At 41.5% G+C, this 14,686-nt stretch overlaps 1 protein-coding gene across 5 annotated transcripts in view; it reads right to left on the bottom strand.

The window, feature by feature from the left end:
- Positions 1–1,151: 1,151 nt before the first annotated feature.
- RAB2A (RAB2A, member RAS oncogene family) overlaps positions 1,152–14,686 on the bottom strand; it is a 42,764-nt gene continuing 29,229 nt past the window's right edge. For all 5 annotated transcript variants that reach the window (XM_070747806.1, XM_070747807.1, XM_070747808.1 and 2 more), the window contains 2 exons: positions 10,978–11,046; positions 1,152–2,289 (listed from right to left, as the gene is read on the bottom strand). In XM_070747806.1, coding sequence (XP_070603907.1) covers positions 2,194–2,289; positions 10,978–11,046 — 165 coding nt within the window. In that variant the 3' untranslated portion in view covers positions 1,152–2,193. The remainder of the gene's footprint in view (positions 2,290–10,977; positions 11,047–14,686) is intronic.

Raw genomic sequence — 14,686 nt, 5'->3', positions numbered from 1 at the left:
ACAGATTTTGTTGGCAAACAAACTCAGATCTTTTAAAGTATGAGCTTGTTATTACATTTGTAGAAAATGTACATTGAATAGTACAGTTGAGATGACAGAATACAGCATCAAAGAAAAAACATAACTAGTATTTCTATCATGAACAGTAGCCTGAAATCATGCATGCATGTTCAACCTATAAAATCCTTGTATTCTGCATGATTTTAGGTCTTGGGTCAATTTCACATATACTGGTGAATTAAACCCATTATTCCTAACCTAGCATGGCAGATGAAGGGATCTGTAGTTGAACTAAATGTGTATATGTCGCATATTTCTATCATTGCCATACCCAGCCCTTTATAGATCAATGTTAAAGAGAACGGAGCATAATGAATAAAAGCATGTAATCGTATCTCCAACAAATCCGTTTCATGATTGTCATGAAGCTAAAAGGCTTCTCTGGGCACCTTAGAACAGGTGGGCATCCTGTGGGCAGCACAAAGTCAATTCAGTATTTTTATTGCAGCTTCTAATATCCCTCAGATCATATTACTAAAATTTGATGGTAAGGTGCTGCACTTCTCATTACTGGTTAAAACAAACATCAAAATCCAAGAAAAAAGAGGTAAATTAAGGCTTGTGTAGAAAAGCTTTTAGAAAAATCCACCCTATTAGCACACACACATACACAAACACTCACCTTCACATAGCCTGGATTGTGGCCCATCCAGTTACACTGTTACTGTCCTAACACCTACACTTGTAACTATCAAAAATGTGCAACCTTTGGACACAAATACTATTTGCTATATCTTTGTGATATGATAAAAATGTAATAATTAAATATACTGTTCAGTTATTGAATGTCTATCAAGAAGTTGTAAACGATTTTCATTTCAATTTGAATATATCCATCATGTCATATTCTCTCTCTAGTTCTAAATTTGAAATGTTGGGTGATTAAAAAAAACAATTAGCAACACTGTTGGCTCAAGAAAAGGCATTCTCACTTAATATAAAAGTCCTATTTATGTTCCCTTGTTTAATATATGATTACCAGGAACTTATTTTGCACAGATGAAAATAAATGAAAACTATGGAGAAAATGAAAATAAAATCACCATGTGGAGTGCAGCACTAAAGTATTTTCAATTTTGTCTTCAATAAAGTATTTGCAATCTGGCAATTTTATTGTCACACCTCCTTCACAATAGACAAGATGTTTACCATATTAAGATTACATGTTGCCACCAAAAAATAAAAAGCCCAAACCAAAAGAAAACCAACTTTACACAGTTACTGTACATCTAAGCTGAAAAACTGTCCTTGATGAAAAACATTTACCTATAAGTGAAAATGGAAATAAATTTAAGATTAAACTCTTCGTAATGTACCATTTGGTGTTTCAATTTTTTCTCTATTTTCATTCATAATATGTTTAACCTACACAATTAAGGCAAACAGCTAATCCATTTCTGAAGAGGTGTTATGGAAGTTGTGAGCAAATAGCAAACATTTGGCATTAAAATAGGTAACACATGTAGCTTCTAATAATATACATAAAGCATTTTTGGGGAGGTGGGGACTCTAGAATGACAAGACAACAAACATGCTAACATATTAATAAAGTTTAAAATTCAATATCTAAGCAATTTCTAATAATGCTTTGCACTTCCAAGCTCTAAATGTATTGAATTTATGCAAATGCATTAAAGTATTACAGCTTGGCAAATACATCCAAGCAGGTTGTTAAACTATATATACAGAAAGTAAATGATAAATACAGGATTAAGAATCCCTTTTTTTCAAGAGCTGAAAATGGACAAAATTGAGGACAGTTCTACAATAGTAAACATTAGGTATCCACAGTAGCTGGGCCACCTAACTACATAAACTGAATAAAGTACTCAGATGACTTTGTAGTGTTTAATACAGTTCGTAGTCAAGGGCACAAGACAATATTTGACAAAAATAATCACAATAATGGACTTCAAAATTAAATGGAAATATAGATATGAATACAATCTCCAAAACCTGTATTTTAAGTGAATGTTAACCATTTATTCAAAGTTGTACAAGATTTGAAGAATAAAGTCTTCCGCAACATGATGCCATCTTACAATAATTTCGTGTCATAGTTGAAACTGAGTGGAGAGAGGGGAGGATGAAAGTTAGTAGGTCTCATCAGGCAGCTAGGAAGTAAAAATAGGTTCAACAGCAGCCTCCACCAGCTTGTTGTCCTCCTTGATTGCCTGCAAGTGTTGCATTGGTAGCAGCATGCTGAGGGCCGATTTTAATGCCATTTGCCTGAAATAAAAATGGAATGCACATTACTGGTTTGAAACATTGTCATGGAGTTTGAAAACATTCTATTTGTGATTGATGAACATGTTCTTTTGTTTTTATGTTAAACAAGCTGTAATTATCATAAATTGTAACAAAGGAAATGGTATATAGTTTTATTACATTACTTCTATTTTTAAAACAATTTTAAATGAATTTTAACAAATTCAGTACCAAAATCAAGTCTTGCTATTATAAATTCATATAATGTATATAAGCATTTAAACATGAAAAAGTTTTAAACTGCTTCATACCTAGAATTCCTCAACATTTCTAATAAACTTTTATTCACATCAAAAGAAAGTTCCTAGCTCCATTGCTCTCACACAAATGCTTTCTTCTTCTAAATGCATTTCTTTCTATGTTGAGTCAGCTGTACAGGCTAAGGGCATACAAGTGTTCTGTGTCATCAATAATTTCTATGATCCCCAAAGATGTGGCAACTTGCCAAGAACCACACAGAGAGTAGTTCTTTCATTCATCAAACTCACACTTATATCTTAACCCTCACTCCCTCAAGTGGATTGTACCTAAAATACAGCAATTTAAGAAAAGTAATACAGTAGCTTCAGAAATTAAGCTCTTAAGGAAACTTTGCGTCACAGTAAATCTCAGATTTATAGTGCTTGGCAGTTGTTCTGCAACAGTAGTAGCCTTGGGGTTTCTGGCACTAGCTTAGTATTGACAGCAGCTGATGTGGTTTCTTTTTGCTCTTTGACTCCTCTTTAATAAAAAGCATGCCCTATGGCTCATTGGTTTTGCCCCCTCTGGGTGGTAGCAACTTTTTGAGGAATCAAGTAGCTAGAGATGGCACTGAGCCAAATAAATAGCACGCACTGTTGGCTCCTGACAGCATATTGTAATCAAATCTTCATAAGGCACCATACAGCAGTCAGATGCTGTATGAAACTTGACAGATACAACAAGCATTCTTTTTCAAGAGCCATGATTGCTGTCCAATATATATGCTATTAACTATAAGCTAAAGAACATCTGGTATAAAAGTTATTAAGAGAAATCTGGGGAAAGAGTAAACAAATAGAAAGAGATGCTATACAGTGGTACTTTGTGATACGAACCCCTTGTGATACGAATCCGGGGTTCGGAAATTTTTTGCCTATACTTACAAACTTTTTTCAGCTTATGAACCCACCGCAGATCACAAAATGGCACTCCGCTGGGCGCTGCCGCCCGGCTGTCACCTTTTAAAACAGCCGGGGGGGGGGGGGGCTTCTCGGTGTTCTCCCGAACCTGAACTTTTCGGGTTCGGGTGACCGCCGAGAAGCGCCGCCGCCCAGCTCTCACCTTCTGAAACAGCCAGGCGCTTCTCGGCGGCCTCTGGAACCCGAACTTCCGGGTTCGGCGTTTGGGAGAACGCCGAGAAGCCCCCTGGCTGTTTCAAAGGTGACAGCCGGGCGGTGGCGCTTCTTGGCGGCCTCCCGAACCCGAAAAGTTCGGGTTCGGAAGAATGCCGAGAAGCCCCCAGGCTGTTTTAAAAGGCGACAGCCGGGCGGCGGTGCCCAGCAGAGCGCCATTTTGTGATTTTTCCCCCCCTTTGCACGCATTAATCACTTTTACATTGTTTCGTCTTACGAACTTTTTGCCTTACGAACCTACTTCCGGAACCAATTAAGTTCGTAAGACAAGTATTACTGTATTGTAAATTTCCCTTCCTTTCAATTTAAAGGAAAGTACCATTTTAGTGAGTATTTATGGAAGCCTTAATTTTACTGGGCACAATGGGCTATTCGATAATATATTTGGGCCCTGAATTAACATATATTCAAGCCTTCATAAATAAGCAGCAGGCCTTTTATTTTATTCATTCATTCATTTGAATGTTTTATAATGGTCAAACAGTGATAGACTCTTATGAGGAGGTTCTTCTTTGTTGTACACCATCTTCCACAAAACATCATACCCTAATAAACAAAATATGCTATGAGCTTCAAATAATTGTAAATTATTATTAGAAATTGCTTATATATTAATACTTTCACAAATATTTATTAGTTTTATTATGAACTTCGCATTTTGTGATGTTTCAATATTTATTCATATTTTGATATATGAGTACTGTATATTCAAAAACTACCACTGTGTAAAGCTGATAAGCTATCTTGCAAAAACACAAAACTTTAGAAAAAGATATACAACAGATGATAGGCTAATACAGGTAGTCTTTAACTTATAACAGTTCATCAAGTGATTGTTCAAAGTTACAACAGCACTGGAAAAAAGGACTTCTGACCATTTTTTCAGTTATAATCTTTGCAGCAGCCCCATGATCATGTGATCAAAATTCAGATGCTTGACAATAGGTTCATTCTTATGACTGTTGCTGTGTCCCAAAGTCATGTGATCCCTTTTTTAAATCTGAGAAGCAAAGTTAGTGGGGAAGCCAGATTCACTTAACAACCAGGTTACTAACCTATCAATTGCAGTGATTTACTTAACAACTGTGGCAAGAAAGGATGTAAAATGGGGCAAAAGTTGATTAGCAAATGTCTTACTTAACAATGGAAATTTTGGGCTCAATTGTGGTTGTAGGTTGAGGACTACCTATACAGGGGAAATCCAGATTGTTGTCAAATATCTAACCCAAAAGCTCACTCAATGAATTTGGGCCAATCTCCCTCTCCTACTCATCTGTAGCATAGAGGTGATGTATAGAAAAACAGAAGGAGGGACTACTATGTATGCCACACTGAGTTCCTCAACCAATAGTATTAGCATAATTACAAAGAATGAAAATAATAATGAACTACAGGTTAGGCAAAAGTCACATCTTATTAAAGTTTTTGCCTTAACAATTAACCCTCACACTCTATCTCACAATATTTATCCAATAAAAGGGAAAATGGGAAAACATAACTCTTAGTTATTATTTCATTTAATGAGTAGAATTAATAGAACATACTCTCCATTCTATACATAAAATTCCTAGTATTTCTGGCTATACAAAAAGGATTTTAAAAACTATTTTTTAAAACTGCTAAAGAAATACATTAGGCAAATTCAGGTGTCATCCCTGGTATGCCTGGGGCTGCCATTCCAGCGGGGAATGAAGGAACCAGGAACGAAGGAACCCAAGGGGACCTGAGAACGCCCACCCACCGCAAAGCATGCTACATCCAACGGACATGGGGGGAATAAGATGAAGTCATAAGATGGACTGCAAAGCACACACTGGATGGACAAAGAATAGAAAACCCCAAGCGAGCTGTTGCCACGGATCATAAGCGCAGAACAGCGGGGATGTTCCTGAAACACGAATGAAAACAGGAGAGCATCTGCGCTGGGTGCAAATAGCAATTGATAATCAATTGCCTTCCCTTGCTAGTGAATAATAAAACAGGTAGAAGAGTGAGGGTTGGGTGGCGCATAGGTGTGAATGGGCAGGGCTAAGGGAAGATTTAAACGGTGGAGAAGGAAAAGATGTTTAGTCCTGAATGTATTTCAACTGATAAACATCAGTTCAAGCTGGTAGTTTTGTGAGGAAGATAAAACAGTAAAATCTATGTCCTTTCGTTCCCCTCCCCACATTACACTGAAACCTGACATCAGGTTTTCCCTCCCTCCCTCCTCCTCATTGCTTTAAGTAGCAACTTTCAATGATATACAAGAAAGTTATAGTTTGGATCAAGATGTGATGTTCTCAAAACATATGTTCAAAATCTTAGATTTATGAGACAAATTGTGAGGAATTCTTTGAATTCTAGCAACTAATTAATTAGCTGAACCCACAGAGCCATACACGAAAACCATAGTCCATGGCATTTGCAGCCCATTGCAATCTGTCATTTTTAATTATAGAAATAGATTAAGATATTATGGTATGTCTTTTAGAAACACCCTATGCAACAATGCAACATTCATTAAAATAGCTGGACAAGACTAAAGTATATACTTATTATCTCATAGATATTAAGGATGCATTCCTAACCATGTTTATTTGGAAATAAATTCCATCATCATTCTAATACAGTAATACCTCGTCTTACGAACCTAATTGGTTCCAGGGGGAGGTTCGTAAGACGAAAGGTTCGTAAGACGAAACATTGTTTCCCAAAGGAAACAATTTAAAGTCAATTAATCCGTGCAACCAAAAAAAAACCCCGCAAAAAAAACACTGCCGCCCGGCTGTCACCTTTTAAAACAGCCTGGGGGCTTCTCTGCGATCTCCCGAACGCCGAACGCCAAACCCGAACTTCCGGGTTCGGCGTTTGGGAGGCCGCCGAGAAGCCCCCAGGCTGTTTTAAAAGGTGACAGCCGGGCGGCGGGGCTTCCCAGCAGCCTCCGAACGCCGAACGCGGAAGTTTGGGTTTTGCGTTCGGCTTCGGGAGATGGCTGGGAAGCCGCCCGGCTGTTTTAAAAGGTCACAGCCGGGCTGGGGGGCTCCCCAGCAACCTCCCGAACCCCGAACTTTTGCCGAACTTCTGGGTTCGGGAGGTTGCTGGGAAGCCCCCCAGCCCAGCTGTCACGTTTTAAAACAGCCGCGCGGCTTCCCAGCAGCTTCCCGAAGCCGAACGCAAAACCCAAACTTCCGCGTTCGGAGGCTGCTGGAAAGCCGCACGGCTGTTTAAAAAGGTCACAGCCGGGCTGGGAGGCTTCCCAGCAACCTCCTGAACCCCGAAGTTCAGCAAAAGTTCGGGGTTCGGGAGGTTGCTGGGAAGCCCCCCAGCCTGGCTGTGACCTTTTTAAACAGCCGGGCGGCTTCCCAGCAGCTTCCCGAAGCCGAACGCCAAACCCGAACTTCCGCGTTCGGAGGCTGCTGGAAAGCCACCCGGCTATTTTAAAAGGTCACAGCCGGGCTGGGAGGCTTCCCAGCAACCTCCCGAACCCCGAACCCGGAAGTTCGGCAAAAGTTCGGGAGGTTGCTGGGAAGCCCCCCAGCCCGGCTGTGACCTTTTAAAACAGCCAGGCGGCTTCCCAGCAGCTTCCCGAAGCCGAACGCCAAACTCGAACTTCCGCGTTCGGAGGCTGCTGGAAAGCCGCGCGGCTGTTTTAAAAGGTGACAGACGGGAAGTTCGGCAAAAGTTTGGGGTTCAGGAGGTTGCTGGGAAGTCCCCCAGCCCGTCTGTGACCTTTTAAAACAGCCGGGCGGCTTCCCAGCAGCTTCCCGAAGCCAAACGCCAAACCCAAACTTCCGCGTTCGGCGGCTGCTGGGAAGCCCCCCAGCCCAGCTGTCACCTTTTAAAACAGCCGCGCGGCTTCCCAGCAGCCTCTGAACGGTTCAGAAAAAATTTGCCTCTTCTTACGAACTTTTTTCGTGTTACGAACACCAAACCCGAACTTCCAGGTTCGGCGTTCGGAGGCTGCTGGGAAGCCCCGCCGCCCGGCTGTCACCTTTTAAAACAGCCGGGGGGGGGGGCTTCCCAGCAGCCTCCCGAACGCCGAACCCAGAAGTTCGGGTTTGGCGTTCGTAACACGAAAAAAGTTCGTAAGAAGAGGGAATTTTTTTCTGAACCCCGGGTTCGTATCTCGAGTTGTTCGTAAGACGAGGGGTTCGTATCTTGAGGTACCACTGTACTAGAAATATTTCAATGTAATATCTTACTTCAATAGTATTAAACAAATTTCAACTGGGTTCCCATATAGATAAGTAAAAGTGATTTTGAAAGGTATCTTTGCCTTGGAAAATAAAGTAACTATAACTTAAAAGTTTTTCTTTGGATGAATTAATGTTGATTCATGAATAAGGAGAATCAGTTTATAATCCATTTCAATTACAGTACAATGCCATCCTGTTTTATCACATAAGGCTGTCAAAAGATATTGTTCAGGAGCTATGCAGCTGGGTAGGTAAACAAAATGAATTCTCAGAAGAGTGCCATTTTCAGAGCCACAGTTGAGAAACATGAAGAGATTAAACAGGCTGATATCCAGAGTAGTCTGCGAAGTGGGAAAGTTCAGAAAGTCCAAGAATCTTGATTTACACTAAGCTAGGACCAAAATATTAACTGTTTATACTTCTCATGAATTAGAAAACAAAAGTTATATCCCCTGAGAAATGGTTACTTCTATGCTCTCACAAGAGTTTATGAAACTGAGTGTCTCTAGTTCTATAGTAAAGTTCATTTTATTTCACTGTCCTGTATTTTCTGAACCTGCACTCTGAGAAGCATTCTCTCTTTGGGCTACAAGAAAAATTCAAGAAAAGGAGGAATCTATCAAGATATGATGCTCCCAAGTTAGATTCTGTGGATTTATGACAATAGGGACTAGAAAATTGATTGTAGTGCATTCATTAAGTGAAGCATCATGTGACCATACCTAATTTAATGACCTTTTTGCAATGTGTGCCTCTAGAGCAGCATGCGGTTCTTTGGACCCTCTCCTATGGGGTTCCATCAGATGATCCCAACCAGTGGGTGGCATCGCCCCTCCCCCTCACTCCTCGCCTGCTCTGAGAACAGAAGGGCAACTGTGGCGGATGGAGGCTCTCTACGTATTGTGGAACAGGAGTTTTCCAGGCTTTGTTGGGGTTGTGTGCATCTCAGCTGCTGGGGGAAAGCATGACTTTTCTCTTCACCCGGATACTGGCTGTGCCGCCCAGCTGCAGTTGATGCTCCACGTCATAATGAGCTCCAGGAAGAGGAGGAGGGCACGCTGTCTCCACTATAGTGCAGCGTGCTATGTTTAAGTGCAACAGCAGCCATGGAGACGATGAGAGTTGTAGGGGAGATATGCCCCAGTTGGGGTCTCGAGGCAGAGAACGTCACGCATCTCCCCATGTTCCTTTCAAAATCTCCAGATGCTTGCTACTCTTGCACTTAAACCTGGCATGCTGCACAATGGGGGAGATGGCGTACCCTCCCCCTCCTTATGGTAGATTTAGTGCAAATCTTCTCAAGGGCTTTGGCCCTATGGCTCTAATCTTTCTGGGCTGGCTTTGAGGGCTTTGGCAGCTCAGATGGTGGGGGAGCCTGCCTTTGAGGGGACCACTCCCTCTGGGAGGAGGGCCTGGCCACTCCAGAGCTCCAGTCACTGGGAAGGGGAGCCACCCTACCCTCTCTTTACACTTGGTCGTAGACCAACCTCTGTAGTGCTTGCCCAATTTATCAGCCATAAAGCAATAAAATGCTAAAGGCGAAACGAGGCAATGGAGAAGTAAAAGGGATCCTTTAAAATGGCCACTGCTGCAAAAATGACCAAATGCCACACAAAATGGCCAATACTCTTACGGAGGAGTGAATAGGGGCCTTCAAAATGTCTGCCGCTGTGGTGTGGTTGAGTGACACACAAAATGGCCGCCGCTGCTGCGGAGGTGTGAATAGGATCTCTTCAAGATGGCTGCCGCTGTGAAGTGACCAAGTGACTCACAAAATGGCCGAGCGAGGCCAATAGCGGCAGCAACAGCCACAATTAGGAAGATCAGGGCCAAGAAGATCAGGAGAAGGAACACACTCCTGCCAGAGGGAGGAAATCAGTGACCACTCAAACACAAGGCTTCTGTGGCTAAGAGCAAAGTCCGAGGCGTCCTTCCCTTTTTGAGTAGAACGTAGCATGCAGCTACCCTAGCCATCAGCCACCTGAATGCAAGATTCATGTGCCTAGCTGTCAGATGGTAGTGGTGAGGAGCTGAAGCTGAATCAAAGCTCCGTGGCCAGTCCACCTTGCCTCCAAACCTCTAAGGTCAAACGATAATGCTGTGGGCGAAGGTTCTCAGCTGGAGGCTTGGCAGAACACTTACAATTTGTCAATGGCTTCTTAATGACCATTGGAGTTAACCTCAAGAATGGGAGCTATATATACACATCTTTTTTTGCCTGAGGACTCAGTCAAAGAGGAGGAATGGAGGCAGGAAGACTAAGATATAAATTGTCAGGCTCAGTCCTTACTGGCTGAAGGGACGATGTCTTCCCATTCTTGGAGGTTAGCTCCACCCACAATGGAGAATGACTCTTGATTTAAAATTAAATCATATGGTAAACCGCAACCAGAAGAAGAAAGAACTACATCAGCCAAAAAACCCCCACCTTGACCCTGGCCTGTTTTTGGAAATGGTTTGAAAGGAAAATCATGTGCACGCACACACACACACACACACACAAATGAAAGAGACAGGGTAGAGGTAGAGAGGTGAAAGAGAGGGAGGGGAAGAAAAAGAGACAAGAGGGAGGAGGAAAGAGGAGAGTGAGAAAGAGGAGAAAGAGAGGGAGAGGGGTAAAAGATGAGAGAGAATGAGAAAGAGGGAGAAAGAGATGGGGAAATGAAAAAGATGAGAGGGAGAAAGATGAGACAGAAAGGGGGAGGAAAAAAGAGATGAGATAGAGGGAGGGAGGAAAAGAGATGAGAGGGAGAAAGAGAGAGGGAAGAAAGAAATAGAAAGAGATGAGAGAGAAAGGAGGAGAAGAAAAAGAGACGAGAGATGAGAAACAAGAGAAAGATGAGAAAGAGGGAGAGGGAGAAAGAGAAGGAGAGAGAGAGACATCTGTTTAAAAGAAAATACCTGGAGCCATAAAACCTGGATAGGTGTGGCTTGGAGTGTGTGTAATGTGACTGAGTGGGAATGACTGATGTTGAGTTGGCCACGCCCACCCAGATTTTGTGGCTGTTTTATTTTTTGTGGGAAACAGGTTCAAGTGGTTCTTTGAGTGTTCAAGGTTGCAGGCCCCTGGGCTTTGTATTAGTATTTGAAAAACCTACCTCGTTATTAATGTCAAAAACTCCTTCCTGTATTTTTTCATAGATTTCCTTTGCTGTGTTAATAAATGCCTGAAAGAAAATGGAAACATTTGAAATAAATACAAAATGTATTTCATTTAGTTCTTCAATGGCTTATTATGTGTATGTCAACTTTAGAAATCTTTTTGCTTAACTTTTGGTTAAATTGCTGCTAAAACAGGGATTCCCTGTTTTAGAAAGACTGTGATAACCTTTCACTTGGTCACTGTATGTCTTTTGATTTTTTGATGAAAGTGCAATTCTTCATTTGGAGGTTCTTTGAATCCTGAGAAATTTCAACATTACTATTCCAAATGGACTAGTTTGAGAGTAATTACCAGGTTATTAATGAAATCTAGTGATAATCTTAAAACCTTTTCAAATGTTTAACTGTTTAACATACAGATAATATAGCATCAGCAGGCAAAACAAATTAATGTGTCCAACCAGCAAAGAATCAAGTATTATTTTCAAACAAAAAATTTCCTTTAAACCATGCTACTTATTTACAAACAAAGCTATAGTAAGAATCTAGAATGCATAATATTGACACCCCAGTTGAGGAGAGGAAGAGGAAAGATTCTGCAATATAAATATTCATACTATACGTGAGTAGAATTTGATGCATAGTTTAAATTTAAATTTGATGTGAAGTTTAAAAATGCTGCTCTACCTTATTCCAGGTGATACCCTTTGACCATCTAACCTATTATGATATGACTTGGCAGCAGTTCTATGGGGACTCAAGCAGAGATCTTTCACATCAGAAACTATCTATTCTTTTGTAACACAACAGGGAAAGACAAATTAGTTTTGCGAAAAGGGAATAGGGGAGAATGTTTGCCTTCTTGCCTTAATACATTTCCAAAATATAAATAACAACATGATCTTTGTTGTAAGTCCAATAATCCGGATGCTTCATCTGGAAACCCAGTATCAGGCAAACAAATGGATATACTGAAAATAATCTCAATCGCTCTCTCTCTCTCAGAGGAAGGGAAGGAGGGACGGAGGGGGAGAGAGAGAGAGAATGAGAATAAATTCATATGAAGTTGATCAGGACATTTTGCTTTCACTTATTTCATTAGAGCACTGTATTCCCATCACCATATATAGTAAGCTATTCTTCCGTCTTAAATAAGAGTATTCAACTATAAAGCAGCCCAGGGTCACCTTATCATGGAGATGGGTATTATATAAATAAAATAATCATATTTCATATAACATAATATTGGCCTTATGTTTTATTTACCTATTTATCACATTTATTTTTGCTGTCGCCACAAGGCAATTCTGGGTGGCTTCCAACATTAAAACAATAAACAATTGAATATATATATATAAAACAGCAAACCTATAAAATAAGGTAAAACAATGGGGAGGGAAGGATCAAAGTATGCAAGGGATGAGGTGGAATCTGCTATTACTCCATCAACCACTTCCTGCATGGCATTTGTTCACTGGGGGCCCAAGCCAAGTGGCAAAGTCAGGTTTTCAGGCCCTTATGAAAAATCAGGAAGGTAGGAACAGATCTCAATAAGATGTTCCAAAGGGCAAGAGCCTAAATTGTAAAGTGTATTTAAAATGTATCAATATTTTATTCAAAAATATATCAACATATCATACACACAACCCAATTAGTATTTGATACATAATTCAGTTCCTATCACTGTAAAAATTTAACATGATATACTATACTGACAGTAAGAGAGATAGCCTAAAGAATAAATCAAGCCCTGCCCTACCAACTTTTTATAGTCACTAAATTCTAATATCATATATTCAGGTGTGCTATACCTGATTGCAAATCTAATTTAAATACTAAAAAATAAACAGGGTTCATGGTGGAGAACAAATCATACCTTTCCTAATTTCTACTATAGAAACATTTGACTGCTGAACTTGCCACCAGAGCTTTGTTCCCTAATTAACAGGACTGATATGTTTTCACCTTTAAAGGCCTTACAGCTCCCCAGAGTAATCAATCTACTGCAGCTCAATTACTGCAAGTGCATACTACAGCCAGTGAAGGAGACTCAAATAATTGCAGCCATAAGTAGAAAGATATGAATATGCATAAACTGTAAGTGGAATGATAGAATCATCACAGAGGGTCATGAAAATTTGCAGCAACATAATGAGAAGAATTAATCACTACAGCTTCACAGGACATGTAGGAAGCAAGAGTTTTCAGACATGCTCTAGAACTCGGAAATGAATTATCTGATGACTCGGATCTATACTCTATAGAAATAATTGCTTTCAACATTAAAAGGGTGGTTGCAATGATTAAATTAAATATTATGAGGGCATAAATGTTCAAATAATTTAAAACCATAATACAAACTTTGAATTTTCTCACAGCTACAATCTCTTAAGAGATTTTCAATTTTCTAAAACAGAACAGAACAACTTTATATCAAAGCTCACACATATGCACACCATCAATCTGTTGCTTATTTAAAAATACACAAGTAATCGGATGTCCATTATCTAACATGGTTGTATCAAAGATACTTTTTCAGGAGGTTTTTTTTTGAAGATGTTACGCTTCTCACCCAAGAAGCTTCTTCAGCTCTGACAGGATAGTGTGGAATGGAAGGATTTATATTCCTTGCAGACTGCTAGTCATTTGCATCCTTTTAGAACAGGGTTGGCAACCTGCAGTTCCTTGAGCCCTCTGCTGTGGCTCCCTGTCATGGTAGTGGATGGTTGGAGCCTTAGTGCAGGAGCAAAGCGCCCCTGCACTTGCCTTTGTGCTGCTGCAATATCATTCCGCTGGTACATTTGCTGTTGTCACCAGCAAAGACTGCTGAGAGAGAACAGCGGGGGTGGATCTTGCGGGGTGGGGGCCATCTCCCAAACCTGCCCTTCTTCCTCCCTTGTTGGCAGGTCCAAGAGAAAGAAAAGGGCAGCATGGGAAAGTGCTCCCCTGTCCTGCAGAGGACAACAGCCCAGCGGTGGCAGTGGGGGAATGGCCCGGCAAAAGCATCCCCACAGCGGACAGGCATGGTCCAGCTCTCGCAACAAAACATACCACTTTCTCTTTCCTGTGCATTCCCCGATCTCTGATCTTTCAGCATGAGCTATATTTCTGTTTGCTTTCATTTCTCCGGGCAGCAATGGCTGGGGCCATGGGGTGGGGAGCAGAGGCGTCAGAGCTGCTACCCCGCCCCTCCCCAGCAAGACGGGCTTGGAGGAGCATGGGGAGTTGTGGGCGAGCACCGGAGGCTCAGAAGACGCGTTCCGATGGCACCCGAATACACATTTCCAGCACGTGCTCCTCTGTCCCAAGGTAGAATTGAGGAGGGAGCAGGGTGAAGGGAAAGAGGCGGCTGGCTGGTTTTCTTTTGGTGTGGGGCAGGGGGGGGAGGGAAAGACCCAATAGCCCCTCCTTAACCAGCAAAAGAGTGTTTCACAATGGAGGAGACTGGGTTCCTCACCCTCCTGAAGCCCATTCCCTGCCTCACTTGCCCCTGCCTCTCCCTCTGTCCCTCTCCCTCTCTCTTGGCACTGAGAGCAAACCCAGAAGTAGCTGGCCACCGTTTCTCACCAGTCAGGCAGCGAGCGAGAGGGAGGGACAGAGAAAGTTTCAGCTCAATTCAGTATCACTAAAGGCACTCGCCCCTCAGTCAGTCTCCCTCACTATATGTCTCTGTGTGTCTTTCTCTCTGTGTGTCTTTCTCTCTTT

Source organism: Erythrolamprus reginae, chromosome 3 (genome assembly GCF_031021105.1).
Source record: "Erythrolamprus reginae isolate rEryReg1 chromosome 3, rEryReg1.hap1, whole genome shotgun sequence".
In the NCBI taxonomy this organism is placed as follows: Eukaryota; Metazoa; Chordata; class Lepidosauria; order Squamata; family Dipsadidae; genus Erythrolamprus; species Erythrolamprus reginae.
This window is presented reverse-complemented; position numbering and strand designations above follow the sequence as displayed.